The 16,200-nt window shown below is 31.0% G+C and overlaps 2 protein-coding genes across 2 annotated transcripts; one reads left to right on the top strand and one right to left on the bottom strand.

Moving 5' to 3' along the window:
- The first annotated feature begins 6,530 nt into the window (after window positions 1-6,530).
- LOC114192239 (peroxidase 3-like) lies at window positions 6,531-8,128 on the top strand. Its single transcript, XM_028081892.1, has 4 exons — window positions 6,531-6,806; window positions 6,982-7,173; window positions 7,354-7,519; window positions 7,650-8,128. The coding sequence occupies exons 1-4, from the start codon at window positions 6,609-6,611 to the stop codon at window positions 8,054-8,056; spliced, it is 963 nt and encodes a 320-aa protein (XP_027937693.1). The 5' UTR covers window positions 6,531-6,608; the 3' UTR covers window positions 8,057-8,128.
- Window positions 8,129-14,041: 5,913 nt separating this feature from the next.
- Window positions 14,042-15,921, bottom strand: LOC114192025 (protein SLOW WALKER 1). Its single transcript, XM_028081565.1, has one exon. It carries the CDS (start codon window positions 15,856-15,858, stop codon window positions 14,275-14,277), a length of 1,584 nt encoding a protein of 527 aa, XP_027937366.1. The 5' UTR covers window positions 15,859-15,921; the 3' UTR covers window positions 14,042-14,274.
- Between the last annotated feature and the right edge of the window lie 279 nt (window positions 15,922-16,200).

Here is a 16,200-nt window from a genome sequence, read left to right as displayed (position 1 = left end):
ATCTTAAGTATTCAATTTCACAACCCTTTTAAAGATCCACACTTCAAAATAATTGAGAAGCAAAGAACCTCTAATATAATTCTAAAAGAGATTTATATGTTTAATAAGTTGGTTGAAAAGTTAAAAAGAAGCACAGAAATAACTCTTTTATTTAATTTGTTCTTTTTTTAACGAAGTATATTTATCTTTCTATTTTTATTTACACGATTTATCTTTCCCCACCATCACAGAAATAACAAATTATATAGTCTTAAAGTAGTAGTTTACACCATCATAGGCAAAATTATCAGAATTTATTCAAACAAAAATGACATTTAATATAATTCATTTATTTTATTGAAAAAAAAGTAGAAATATTTTACTACAATGTCGAGGTACGGTCACTCTTAAATTATTAATTTGAAAAACACATGTTTATAGAGTGCTAAAATCAGAACTCCACGCTTCAATTTATAGTGACCATAATACCACAACTGAAAATAAACCAAGATCACCAACGAAGTTCAATGAGATTCAATAGATACATGAATATTAAATACAAAAAAAAAAAAAACTGAAAAAGTGGAAATAACAAAATGGGTTGCAGTTTGAAAAATAGAGAATCCAAGGGAAAAAGGGCCAACTGGGCCAGGGCTGTGGAATGGAGACAAGGAGCGGAAGAATTTGAGTGATTGTCGACCCAACATGGATCATTATGGTGGGACCCATAAATCTCATACCTGTATCTTTGCATTACTCAGATTCATTTTCTACCTATATATATATATATAAAAGTTGTTATATAGCCCACTCAGATTCATTTAAGAATCTGAGACACACATTACTCCCTCCCTCCAAAACCCAATATTCAAATTTCAAAAAATAAAATAAAAAATTGTGGGACACTATTTTATTTGTATAAATTAATTATGAATTTCATTGGATATTTTGTTGTGCATCTTCTGCCATCTTCTTCTTGTTTTTCTACTTTCTGTGTCTCTGAGGACACATAGCTATTGCTATTGCTGCTACTAGTGTTTGTGTCATTGTTTGTGGTACCTATATATATATATATATATATATATATATATATATATATATATATATATATATATATATATATATATATATATATATATATATATATATATATATATATATATATTCAAATTTTCATTCTCAATCAACCCTCATAACTTTTTAATTTATCCTTGTTATAAGGGCTTTCTTTGTATTAAAAGAATAGGATATGGAAACGAAAGTGAAAAAGAAGACTGTTTAGGTTTTAAAAAAATAAGAACAAAAAATTAGAATGATCGTAATTCGTGTGATAGAAGATGTAAATTAATAGAAAAATTATAACAGTTATCTAAAAGATGTAAAATTATTTTGAGTGTTCTAACTCATAATAGAAAGTTAATTTCTTAGACTAAATTATGTTTTACCTTTCTTAACATTTTTTTTGTTTATAATAAATAATTTTACTTTTTATGCTTAAAGTGAAAAAAATACATCTAACCTAAGTATTTTAGGAAAATATTTGTATAAATTAAAAGTTTTTTTATAATATTTTTTAAATAAGCATAGTTAGATACACATGTGGATCTAAACCATTAATTTTGGGAGAGTCAAATTAATATTTTAAAATTTAAATATTTTTTCACTATAACAAAAATAAATATATAATATATAATTTAATTATAATTATAAAAGAAATCACATATATCTAATAAAATTTTCTTTGTACTTTTAAATTATTGAACACATCAATGATTAAGCCAAAACATACACTAGTAACAAAACATATGTTTCCTATTAGTTTTATTTTGAAATTTTTTCATAAGAAATACTTACACATTTTGTTATGAAAAATAATTTGAAAAAAAATTGATACCAATTTTTTAGTAAAATATTTAAGGTTTCACAAAAAAAACTTGTAAGAAATACTTGCAAATTTTATAAATGACATAAAAAATATTTTCTTGCAAAATTTTATAAAAAGATTACAAAAAAAAATCTATTGAAATATGAAGAATTCTAATAGTAATAAATTTTCGGTCATACTTTTTTGCAATGTGAATAATTATAATATGTATCTTCTATTTTATTTCACAATCTTGTTTAAAAAAAATCTTTTTTTTAAGTAAAATATTTTTTTATTCTTGTTAAAGATTGTTATAGTTCAAAGATGAATGATAAATTTTTTAAATTTGAATAATTAAGAATAAGCTTAAATGCCTTTTTGGTCCTCATTTTCGTAGTGTTTGTTGCGGATGATTCTCATTTTGACAGAATATTTAAAATGGTCCTCAATTTTACCGAATGTTTTAAATGATCCTCATTTTCGCAATTCGTATTTTATTTGGTCCTTTTCTGTAACGCCGTTTAAATCATTAACGGAGCATTGTACAAGTGGCACGGTTTGTATTAGGATATGTTACGTGTACTGTATAGGTGTGGTAATTAGATATTTGGAGATAAATAAGTGAGCTAGGGTTTTGGTAAGGAATGTTTGGGCAGTTGGTGAATTTTGGCAATCTTGTTCCTCCATTCTCAATTGGTGTTGCTGCAATCTTCTTCTTCTTCCTGCAATCCCATTATATAGGTATGTTACGGTGGTCCCAATCTTTCTTCCTTTACCTCTTGTTGTAATCGTTGGAGGCAACCGTGTTGTATCACTTCGTGCACTGTTGGTGGTTCAACGAGAAATGGATTAACCCCGATTTGTAGCTGCAGAGAGATGGCAACTTTAAGGATGGCAAGAACTCCAAAGAATATTTGTAGAAAATTTTTGGTACAATGTGTTTTTATTTTTGTGTTAATAATAAATTGGTTTTAATTTTTGGTTTATTGATTTACAAAGTGGTGGTTCCAATAATGTGGGTTGCAACTTTTTTCAAATGGTGGTGTTGATGAAAAGGATCTCATCATCATAACACAAATGAGGCAGATTAATGATTTGGAGAAGTCATTGAAGGTTGCTAAGAAGAGGTTGCAATTAGTAATAGGGTTCACTTGTGTTGTTATTGTATTATTCGTACTGTTATTGTGTGTAATCTTTTAAAGTCCAATCTGTTTTGTACGTACTATTGTTAAATGAAGAAATGAATTAGTTTGATTATGTTGATATTAGTCCCAACATGTTCAAAATGACATCTTAATCTGAGCGTTGAAGTAAGTGATATTGATCTAAGCTTGGGAAGAATTAAATTGATCTAAGTCTGGAAGAAGTTAAATTCATAACATTAATTTATCCTCATCAAAATGCACTACATCAATGATTGGTATGAAGTCCTCAGCATTGACATTGATGAAATTCATTGCTGCAATAGCATGGCAGCAAAGGATAGCAGTCAGAAGTCATTTCCTACAACTGCAATATTGAGCATCCACATTCACTGTGCTCCTAACAGCCTTCCACATGAGTATCTTTAATTTTTTTCCAGAGAATCTTTTTCTGAAATTTGCATATAGATGCCTCATGCAAAACCTGTGTTCAACCGTGGGTCATAGGTCCTGAATGGCAGGCACTAATCCCTGTGCAATGATAAGATTATTAGTACTTACAACATTAAACAAAAATTAATAAATTGAACATATATTAAACATATCTTTTGTTGGTTAGACATAAAGGTCATTGTCCCACACACGTCAATACCCCCAAGATCACCATTAAGCAATTTCAAGAACCATGTCCAAGTTTCTTTGTTTTCAACTTCCACAACCAATAACATACGTTAAGGGCAGTAATTGATCATTAGCATCTCTACCCACAACACTCAACAACTCACCTCCGTATTTTACTTTTAAAAAACAACCATCATGTAAGTAATTTAGAAACCATGCAGAACATCACAACAGTCGAAAGACAAACAAACCCCAAACTAGAATTACGAAAACCCTAACCCACGAGCAAACACAATCCAGAAAACCCACAACCCACTTACCTCATTGATGATGATTAACTGGAAAATTGAAATGAAGAGCGCAACTGCAATCCAATGATGAAATGACAAGTATTAGCTGCTTCCTCTGCAAATCCGAGCTCAAGAAAGATGAAGATGAAGAAATTTCCCTAATTGCAAAATTTTCCCTTAATTGAAAAATTAGTACACGTAACACAACTTAATACAAATAGTGCCACCTATACAATGCTCCGTTAATGATTTAAACGGCGTTACAGAAAAGGACCAAATAAAACACGAATTGCGAAAATGAGGACCATTTTAAATATTCGGTAAAAATGAGGACCATTTTAAACATTCTGCCAAAATGAGGATCATCCGCAACAAACACTACAAAAATGAGGACCAAAAAGGTATTTAAGCCATTAAGAATATTAACAATAAAATAGTAAAGTTAAAATTTTAAATTAATTTCCTATTAAACATGATATTAGCAATTTAGTTATGAAATTATTAATTAATAGTAAATGAATAAGTAAAATGATGATAATAAACATTTTAATTCTTTTTAAATTCATTAAATAATTAAATTTTACCTATAATTAAATTAATTTTTTAAAATATTATAAATATATTACAAATTTTAATTACTAACTTATAAAAAAATATTGGAAAGGGGACTATGTCCCTGGGGACCAACTAAGATCTGTCCCTGTTTACATATATACTTTCTATAATTGAAAGTTGAAAATTTAATATATATTTTACTAAAATATTTTTTAAATTTCAATATACTTTTCTATTGGATTTTTTAATTTTTAATATGTTAAATTGTAAAGGAAAGTACAAAATACTAATGAATGTATTTTCTTTTTATTGAAGAAATCCCCACTCTAAATCTAAAATTCACGTTCACAATTTTACTTTATTTTTGTTTTAAATTATACTTATATCTCTTATAAGTTTAATATCCTCTCCAAATCTTTTTTTTAATTACTTTATTTTTCTAGTTTTTAGAAGTTTGATTTTCTATTGCTTAGAACAGTGTTTAATTAAAGAGATTTTGTTTTTATCATTACATAAATTGTTTTAGTTATGCCTAAAAGTAAGTGTTCTATTTGTGTTGGATTCTAACTTTATTTGAAGAGAATATGAATAACAAGCATGCATTTATTTGTTAATTATTTTATGCTCTCACAACAACAAGTACCCGTAAACTCTTCTATGAAACATATGCTTCACATCTGCACAAAACATTTTGTTCTCAAATATATAGATTTATTTTTAGAAACATTTAAACAAAATAAAAAATTTTCAACTGAAGGTATTCCCAACTAATAATTTTTTTTTTAAATAGAAAATGAAGATAAGAAAATATTAAAATCATATTACAGGCCTTAACAACCCATTTTTAGTGCAAGGTTCCTTCCTAAACACATTCTTTTTATGGAACCAAATAGAGGTAACACCGCCAATTTCTGCAAAGTCTGATAATGGAATTAGATATATCATTAACAAAAATAAATAACAAATAACGCTCAAGATATTAAAAAATGTTTATATCACAAACATGCCGTTGATATAAAACCTATAATAATATGAACCTCTGGCAGAACATTGACTTTTATGTGAATATAATTAAGGTCAAACTTGTTGTTTTGTGATTTTTACACTAGTTTACTGCTTATAGTTCAATCGTGCAAGAACGAGATACATAAGTGCTTATAGAGAGAAGTGAAATGAATATACTCTAACCATTTGTGTCTAAAGACAAGACGCAGAGCAACCATGTGCAGAGGTGGCTAGAAGACAAACACGAAAACCATGAACAGATAAGCACTGACTTTGGTTATCGAAATTTCTTTTTCCCCCTTAATTAATCCTTCCTTGTAATGCAAATAATTTGAGTTGTTATCTTCTAACACAAGAAACAACAGAACTATGTCTGCAACTATTTAGCATATATCTACATATTAGATAATATAAAAGACTTTATTTAAAGGGATTGGATGATACGTGTTCATACTTTGATAATTGAACTCAAAAGTGTGAAAATTTCTGATATAATTAATCTGTTTATATATAATGGGAATCAGTCCCGAATTGTTCTTTCTTTGGCAAAATAATGGATGTTAATGCTTCAAAACGACTCAATCTAAATATTAAAACGCATATGTTGTGTTCTAAACTAAAAACTTTAAGATATATTCTGTCTGTATTTGCATTTCACTGTGACTCGTTTGATATATATGTTAAGGAACGTGCATAATTCAGAGAGTTATAACTATACAAGAAACTTAGAAAGGGTTGACCTGAGAAGATTATGACAAAAAGGAATACAATTATACAAGGCTGGCATGTTCTAACCACTACAGAATTGAAATTATTCTTTGGGTTTATATTCTATTAATTTCAAAACCGTGTCGTCACTGTTCATTGGTTGGTGCATGTTTGAATGAAACTATAGCTAATAACTATGCCCTATATGCATGCATATTGCGTCCAATGATTGAAGAGATCCATGCAATTATATTTGCACAAGGACACTGGCCAGTTATAACTAGAACTAATCTCTCCCACACAATTATAAAATATACATAATATATACTTTAGAAGGATAACTTATAAGGCCTATAAAATGGAGCAAGGTCCTTCTACCTAAGCATTCCATTTCTCAAGCTAATTAAAACTATATACTTACTATAAGAAGGGTTGCATTTGAATATGAAGATCGGAATTTTGCTATGTGTTGCACTTTTCATTGGGGTTTGTGAAGGAGGTAGTCTGAGAAAAAATTTCTACCGCGATTCCTGCCCTCAAGCCGAGGAAATCATTAAGAACCAAACACAACAACATGTGTTAGCTAATCCGAATTTGCCAGCCAAGTTGCTTAGATTGCATTTTCATGATTGTTTTGTCAGGGTATACAAACATATATCACTGTCAATTCCATTGTTTTACGTATTGATGTTTTCTTTTGAGGGATATTTGATACACAAATTTTATCGTGGCATATATTACAACATGCAAAAGTGCTAACAATGATCATGATGTGTATATAGCATAACATGGTTTCACTGCAAAACCAACATTTCAGGGTTGTGACGGGTCGGTTTTGTTGAACTCTACTGCGAATAACACGGCAGAGAGGGATGCTATTCCAAATCTTTCTTTGGCTGGCTTTGATGTCATAGATGCCATAAAAAGTGCAGTGGAAGAAAAATGTCCCAAAACTGTATCTTGTGCTGACATATTGGCATTGTCAGCAAGAGACGCTGTTTCTGTCCAAGTAAGCTAACTCTTCTTATGTCCCCTCTAATTCTACTACATACATGTTGAATTTGTTTCAACACACATATATTCTTATTATCAATTAGGTTATTACTTTCTTGCATGTTTTCCTGACATAAGTGGGAAAACCTATGTTTTCCTGACATATCAAAACATGTGTTTTCCTGACACTTTGCAGTTTAATAAACCTATGTGGGAAGTTCTCACTGGTAGAAGAGATGGCACGGTATCGATAAGTAACGAAGCCTTGGCAAATATCCCATCACCTTTCTTCAACCTCACCCAACTCAGACAGAGTTTTTCTAGCAAAGGTCTCACTTTGCACGATCTGGTTGTATTATCAGGTATGGTTCATAGACTTATTTGCCAATAAAAGCCAAAAAGCTTTTTTTTTTTTTTTCTGCATGGAGTTATGTACATAGTACACATTAATTAATTAACATATATATATATATATATATGATTTTCATATAGGGGCACACACAATTGGAGTTGGGCATTGCAACTTGTTCAGTAATAGGCTTTATAATTTCACTGGGAAAGGTGATCAAGACCCTTCTTTGAATGCGAGCTATGCTGCATTCTTGAAGAGCAAGTGCCAGAGTCTGAGTGACAGAACCACAACGGTGGAAATGGACCCTGGAAGCTCTACGACTTTCGATAGTGACTATTATCCTAACCTTCTCCAGAAGAAGGGTCTGTTCCAGTCAGATGCTGCACTTCTAACACTGGATCAGTCAGCAGATAAAGCTGGAGAGTTGGTGAAGGAAGAGAAGTTCTTCACAGAGTTTGCACAATCAATGAAGAGAATGGGAAACATTGAGGTCCTCACTGACTCTGCTGGACAAATACGGAACAAGTGTTCTGTTGTCAACTCATAAACAAGTTCAGCACCAGTTTATAGCTGTTTTGTGCTCTTAATTTCCTACATCTATATCATCTGCCAGTTGTTATTTTGAGTTGTCAAATGCTTTAGATGTGTTTTTAAACATAAAAGAACGTGTTTGAATGCTTTAAAAAATGACACATCATCTAATAATCAAAATATCATTGATCTTTTCTTATTTTCTTGCTGTTATAAATCTATTAGTGCCTTAAAAATATTAGTGCCTTTTAAGATTTAACAAAAACAAACTAACGAAGTAAGGAAATTCATACTAAATAGCTAATTTAAATAGTTATTTTTTTTTAATAAAAACAAATTCTTTACTAAAATATATTTCTTAGAGATTAACATAATAAATATTGAAAGTTTTTACTCAAGTAGTTTATCTTTTGGACAAAAGATAAATATTCTCTGCAGGAAATTAGCAATATATTGCATGATTTTAATAACATGAAATGAGATGTAACATGTGAGGAACACAAAAACTTCCTCTATATTATATATTTTGGTTAAATTATTATAATAAATTAAAGTGTACTTTAGACCAACTTATGTATAATAATGAAAAATTATACTATGTAAATATTAGTTGTCTCGATCTTTGATTAATTGGAAGGATCAAATAAATTCAAATTTTATATATATTTAATCATTATTAATAATATAATTAACAAAAGTACATGAGTTCCTCTCTAACTAAATAATTAAACCACTAATATCATACTCTATCAATAGATGAATAAAATAAATTTGTGTTGTTTTTATCTTCGGTATAATTTTTATTTTATCATTTTTATTCTTAATTAAAATACTTATTAAAAAATTAATAAAATAAACTACCAAAATCAAAAACACTTAATAAAACACACACCAACTATTTTTCCTTTTATATTCATAAAAAATTATTATAAAAAAATTCATACGATACAAAAAATATAATATTATAGAAATAATATTTCATCATCAAGTTAGATAAGAAAAAGTTACATTTTTTTCTTTACTAATGAAAAATAAAATATCAGACACGAAAACAAAAAATAATAATTTTTTGTTTAATTTTTTCTTTTCTTCGAAAACAAAACAAAAAGACAAAATAGAACATATGAGAGAGTGAAAAAAACTAAAACAAACACTAAATCTATAACAATATATAAAAAAGATTTTCTATTTTGTGTTCACATTTTATAATACCAATTTTATTCTTTACAATATAATTCTTTATTAAATTTTTTAAAATTAATGATTATTTTTACTTATTTTCTATAAAAAAATTATTTTTTTCTTTTTTTTATTCATCAACAATTAATTTCTCTATTCATTTCACTTTATTTTTAACAAATATAAATTTATTTTATATATTAATTTAATAACATTACTCTATTATCATCTATTAACATACAATCATTCATATATAAAAAATGTGTACACACAGGCATGATAGCACATGTGTGGACGCTAGTATCAAAAGGTAAAGTGAAAAAAAAAATATCTTAATAATTTTATTTTTTATTATATTTAATTTTATATTTTACTATTTATTAACATCAAATATCATGTTTTATAAAAGAAATATAAATTTATTTAATTTAATTTTTATTATAATATATAAAATTTAAAAAGTTTGGGAGGCCGGACTTTTGACTCCCATGATTTTTTCCGTCCATCAATATAAGATAAATGGATTTTATTTTGTTATAGGTAGTATAAAATTATAAAACTATAAACAATATTAATATAGTTATGCAATATATCGGCGGGAATAACAATAATTTTATAAGAATTATTATTTTTAATTACGGGAAAAATCAATTTCAAATAATAAAAACTCAAATAAAAGATATTTAAAAAAAATCTATTATGTATAATAATTTTAAAGTTTGTATTAGATATAGACTTATTTTTTATAAATATCATTATGAACGAGAAAAAAAATCATAGACTAAAATTAGTTTATATACAAGTTATTTTGTAGAATTTTTTTCATATCGTTTCTCTAAATTATTATTCTTAATATGTACACAAGTTATTAATTATAATTTAGGTTTAATTGTTCTTTTAGTTCTTTATTTTGGTCAAAAGTGTCAAATTAGTCCTATAATTTTTTTAAATTTTAATATGATCTTGATTTTTAAAAATTTGATACAATTTGGTAATTTTGGTAAAAAGCGAATCAATAATTTTTTATCAAAATTGGCACTATGATTATGTTAATTACATTAATAAAACAAATTATCATTATTAACAACTTTAATTTTGATGAAAAATCCATGATCCTTTTAAAAATATTTAACGAAAAGACCAAATTATATCAATTTTTAAAAAATCGAGACTAAATTGAGACTTGAAAAAACTGGAAGACCAATTTGACTTTTAAACAAAATGAGAGACTAAAAGAATAATTAAACCTATAATTTATAAAGAAATTCTTCTTATTTTCTTTCTATAAGAACACTTATAGAAAAACTTGTCCAAGTAGTGTCATACTGTATTTAACATTTTTGTCATTTTAGCCTATATTGTGATTGTACGTAAATATTTTTAATTTTGAATAAAATTAAAAATCTAAATAAGAGAGAAAAAAAATATGAAATTATTGATTAATATAATATTCAGATTGTTATAAATTTCTAGTATTTATACAAATAGTTTCATTTATATTATTACTCAATGGTTATATCAACAAATGTTTATCCAACGCCAAATATGCATATGATTTCGCGGACATGAAGACTAATAGTGTGTTTAGATCGCAGTTAAAAAACAAAAAAGTTTCTTTGAATTATACGAAAAAGTCTCGTTGAACTGAAAAATATTGTAACATTGCTTTAAAATCAACCAACATGATCCCTTAAAATCAACCAACGTGATTATATTGTAATATTGCTTTAAAAGAAAAATATCAAATGTTTGGTGTGACTTTATATGAATAAGTGTTGGGGTTCTGAAACGTGAAAACAAACAACACACCATAAAGCGTCTGTTTTTAATTCAAAAAGTTTGTTCACAAAAGCATTTGCGGACTTGATTTTACTTCGCCATTTCTCTTGCTTGCTAACGTTCAGAGGACATTAAGTGATCTAACATGAAAACTTAAAAACTAAGCCTCAAATAAAACAGGAAGCTGCATAACAAAAATAATTAGATAAACAATACCATAAAAGTCCTTCAAGATTCTTATTTGTTCTACTGAATGGATAGAGATAAAAAACATCAATAGGAACAGCTGGGTAAGAGGGTCACAAAGTTGATTCAGTCGTGTCCATGCCTATATTCACCCTACAATAACATTATAGCATATTTGAATCCAAAAACTGAATCAATTCTATGTTTCAGCATCCACATTCTTTCACTGCACTCGATACAAAATTTGAATGTGTATTTATGCCAATAGCTCGGTCGTTTCCACGTATAAAGTGAGCATTTTCAGGATATTCAAATTACATAGACACAAGAATGTCAGACAAATAATATCAAAATTAAACAGTAGGCTGCCTTAACACTTGAAAGAGCAAGTAGCAAGTAATGATGTCCAAGCTGTGCTGTTTTCCAACATAATCTCCCAAACCAGGATCAGATATACATGAAACATTAAACGCAATACCTAATTCCAAAATGTTCCCGCCTATGAAAGAACATAACACGAGAAAAATGCTTTAGGAAAATATCACTCGGGTTTACTAGAGTAAATGTATTATTTACACAGAACAAGAACAAAACAGACCAAGTGTAAGATGGATCCCCAAAAAAACTGAATAGTGTCCAGTTTTAAAATCTTACATTCATCAATGCTCTAGCTATATATATTAAAACTAGAATTATTAAATATAAAGACTAAGTGAGGGTTGAGACTAATTGGAGAGGATCCTACTCCGTGTAAGATTAACCAGTCTTGTTAAAGAACACACGGGGACATATTAACTCCAACCATCAGTACATTTTGCTTCAAATTGCAACAAAGTTGTAGATAAACATTTCTAGACATGGTTTTTCATGGGAAAACAACAGACAAATTGTAAGGGTAATTAAATACAACAAACCATTCACAAAATGTTAAATCGACAAACAAAGGCAAGCACCCCAAAAGCTTAAGACTCCCAGTTAGTGGCGTCAAGGGAAAATAAATGTAAGCAATCTTACCCCCAGCAAGCAGAGAACTGTCACCAAGATTTAAATCTGTAAACCTCTGGATCACTAAGCAGCAACCTTACCAAGGGTTCATCGGAAAGGTATATTTTTAAGAGCACACTTAGACTGAATTCAAAATAATGAACTATCATTGCCAAGTGCAGAATAATATCCCTCGAGACCTCAACCGTAGCAAACATATGAACTTCATAATGTTATACTAACATATACTCCTAAAAACAAATTTGCTGATCTTCTGGCAAAGGAGAAACTATTATTTAACAGTTTAAGAATATGGATGTTGATATTCCACACCATGTTAGTTCATGATGAGAGAGATGGAACTAAGTTCTAATGACAGCAAAAAATAAAAAGATAGAGGATTATACGATATAAGACATCACATTAAAACGGGGGCAGAGAAGAGTTAATCGATATGCTAAACATAAGCCATTTTGATATATGGGCAATGTTAATCTACAAATGCATACATGTAACAGACTTACGTTATGTCTCCTGCAGAAGAAGGAAATCCATGTACATCAAATCACCACTGACCCAGAAGATCACCAAATACTTTAGACAGGAGCTTTCAGCTGAACAATGGTTGGTTCAAGCGTAAAAATTTGCATGGCAAATACCAACCAAAATCAATATTTCAAAAGATAATATATGAATAGCTATGGGATAACAAATATTCTTTTGCATGGGCTGTATAGTATTACTTTATGTTTAAATGGTTTCAATTTCCTTTGCCTGGCTTGTAATCAGGGTCTGTGGTCATTAAGCCAGTAGCTTTGTTAAAATCAATAACACAAACAGAATAATAAAGTACCAAAATCAACTGTAAGAACTCATTACCTAACTCAGCAAATCTGAAAGCTAGAAAATAATTACTAATTAACGCTAACATTATATAGCAAAAAATAGAACCCAGCTTCAGATATCCCCTCCAATTAGACACAAAAAGATGACCACATAGACTTGAGCTTTCAACCACAAATTCAGGTTTGTATCTACGATATAATGCTGGAGGGCAATAGCTTCCAAAGAAGATAAGACCTAGAGATCAAACAAGAGAAGTAACAGCCAACAGTGTGTAGTTCTATAGCTATTGCAGCATCAGCATTCAAATATTCCTTCAGAAATCCTCCTATCATCACTCAGGCACAGCAGAGAAGTAAATACTAGACACTATTGAAGCCAGAAACTCGTAAGCCCGAAGGCTTAGATTCTCAATGTAAAGCTTTAAAACATCCCTTGCAGTATTTTCCATGCTTTAAAGTTTAATTTGAGTTGACTATGATAATTGCTAAATCATTGGATCAATCCATGTACATTATTTATAGCTAAATCATTGATCCACCTAGCTTGAAAACTTATCTGACTTCTAATTGAATATATAAAATAAATTTGTACTGTCAACTTAATGATTAAATAAAATCACCATGAGTTCATTACCAACTTGCCTTATTAAGTCTATCTAAACATTCATATGCATATGAGCAACCCTTTTAAGAAAGGAGTAATGCTTGCAAACTTAAGGAGCATAGCAAAGAAGCATTTTCACGACTCATTTGGCCAAATTTAGTAAATCGTTAACAAATTCGATGTACTGTAACCACCGCAGTTCAAGGTTCAATGATTTAATACAATAGCATGTTACATATTTATCTAACAGTAGGCTGCTAGAAAATTTGGATACCTGCACAAAAGAGCTCTAATTTAATAGCACTCAATCCAATTCTGGGATCCTATACCTTTTTGCTCAAGGAAGAATAGAAATATGAGAAACACAGCAATATTATGCACAATACACAGCCTACTAGAAGATACGCATGTTCCGAGGACCATCATACCAAACAAAATTATATAAATTAGATGATAGATGGAAATGCATGTTGAATCCCTTCAACACAGCTGGCAACAATTAAAACATTTCCTGATGCTTTCCAAGGATCAAATTTACCAACAAAATTCTAGAGAACCTGACATTGCTTGAACAAAATTTCCGGAATAAAGAATACATTCTTAAATAAAAAAAAGATAGACTAACAAAATCAGCTCATAGATGAGAAACCCAAAATTTCATCTTCCAGCAATCTTCAACAAAGGAGAAATTATACCCTGTATCTCTTGCAATGACTGTTGCACCCGAATCTCCTCATCAACAGACCTCTTGAGATTTCTCACATGACTCTTGAGGGCTTGAGAAGCTATAATATCATCCGCCCTCATTTCAAGAACTTTCTTAGACAATCCCATCAGCAAACTGGAATATCTAGGCATGGTACAATACTTATGCAAGAACACCATGAGGAGTTCCAGCTTCTCCACACCCAAGTTGGAGACACACTTGAGCAACTTCTTTCTAGCCACCAATTCCTCCATCACAGCCAACACATTCTCGGGGTTCTTACTCTCCAACACAGACACCAGAGCCTCAGCGTGCTCAAACTTATTCAACAATTTGTCATGCTCAGCCAACTTCACCTTCTTGGGCTTCATAACCAAGTAATCCCCTGCAGACGGTTTCTCTCCCTGCCCTCTGTGGAAATACCTAAAATGTGAAGGCCTCATCACACTCTTCTCGGTGCGCTCCACCGGCGCAACTCTCCAAAACGAACTGGACTCAATCTCCTTTTCCTGTTCCCTCTCCTTCACTTTCCTCTTGCTAGCATAGATCACCCCATTGGAGGTCCCAATGACTCGCGTAGAACAATCCGGCGAGAAACCAACAGACAAAAGAGGCGCAGGAAACCTCATAGAATGGGTAACCTTGAACGATCCATAATCAAACACCTTCAAGTAGCCATCCAATCCCACACTCATAATCCTAAACTGATTCGATTCCTCTCCAAAATCATTCCCAATTCTACCAACACATAACGAAGTCACCGTCTTGTTGTGACTCTCCATGGAGAACAAAAGCCTCCCACCACCTATCAAGTCCCACAGCTTAACGGAATTCCCACCCGCCGTCGCAACTATCCCTCCGGACGGCAGAAAAACAGCATCCTCCACGGGCGCTCCGTGGTTGACCTGCACCGACGACTTAGAATCCCTAACCCTAACATCCCAGAGCTTGACGACGTGGTCATAGGAACCGGTAATAAAGACATCAGAGTTAACAGGGGAGGAGTCTCCGCACCGGACATAGTCCTTGTGGCCGGTGAATTCTGCAACGGAAGTCTCCTCGGCAACGTCCCAGAACTTGACAAGGGCGTCATCCCCGGCGGAGATGAGGTGGAGCTTGTCGAGGACAGGGAAGTGCACGAAGCGGACGGGGCGGGTGTGGGAGCGGAGGCGGCGGAGGGCGGTGCGGGACTTGACATCAAAGACCTGGACGAGGCCGGAAAGGTCGGAGGCGGCGAGGAGAAGGGCGTCAGAGCGGAAGGAAGCGCAGGAGACGGCGTCGGAGAAGGAGGAGATCTTAGCGGTGGGGGAGAGGGTTTGGGAGCTGAAGAGCGTGAGGGTGGCGGAGTGGGCGGCGGCGAAGGAGTGAGGATGTGTGGGAGAGAAGGTGAGGGAAGGAACGGAGATGAGGTCAGGGATTTGGCGTGTCTTGAAGGAAGACCAATACTTGGATTCAGAGGTTTGCTTTGGATTTCTCGCTTTCGATTTCAGCTTCGGCTTCACTGGGAACCTCCTCTCAACTTTTCCTTCCTCCATTCTTCCACCTCGCAGCCAACTCGGGTTTAGGGTTTAAGACTGAGTCATACACGTCTTTTTGTTTCAAACCACCAAAACCAAAACAATTTTATCATTATATCATATAATATAATATAATATAATATAATACAAACACTAATTATTTATAAACTAAAATTTTAATATAATACATACACACTAATTATTTATAAATCAAACCCTTTGTTACACGAATTTTTAATAAATCCTTTGTCTAATTTTTTTATTCGATTAAACTAGTTTATTATTGTAAACAGTCAAAAGGTTCACCAATTTCTCTCCCTTATCTCCTACTCCATTATGCAAAATAATTTAATAAATTTG

Source organism: Vigna unguiculata, chromosome 7, assembly GCF_004118075.2.
Source record: "Vigna unguiculata cultivar IT97K-499-35 chromosome 7, ASM411807v1, whole genome shotgun sequence".
Taxonomy (NCBI): domain Eukaryota; kingdom Viridiplantae; phylum Streptophyta; class Magnoliopsida; order Fabales; family Fabaceae; genus Vigna; species Vigna unguiculata.
This window is presented reverse-complemented; position numbering and strand designations above follow the sequence as displayed.

What these genes read in the sequence shown, in the direction of transcription:
- LOC114192025 (XM_028081565.1), bottom strand. Translation starts at nt 15,858, where the DNA reads ATGGAGGAAGGAAAAGTTGAGAGGAGGTTCCCAGTGAAGCCGAAGCTG.
- LOC114192239 (XM_028081892.1), top strand. Translation starts at nt 6,609, where the DNA reads ATGAAGATCGGAATTTTGCTATGTGTTGCACTTTTCATTGGGGTTTGT. An exon ending in TTCATGATTGTTTTGTCAGG is followed by an intron (nt 6,807 to 6,981) that starts GTATACAAACAT and finishes CCAACATTTCAG; the next exon opens with GGTTGTGACGGGTCGGTTTT. An exon ending in GAGACGCTGTTTCTGTCCAA is followed by an intron (nt 7,174 to 7,353) that starts GTAAGCTAACTC and finishes GACACTTTGCAG; the next exon opens with TTTAATAAACCTATGTGGGA.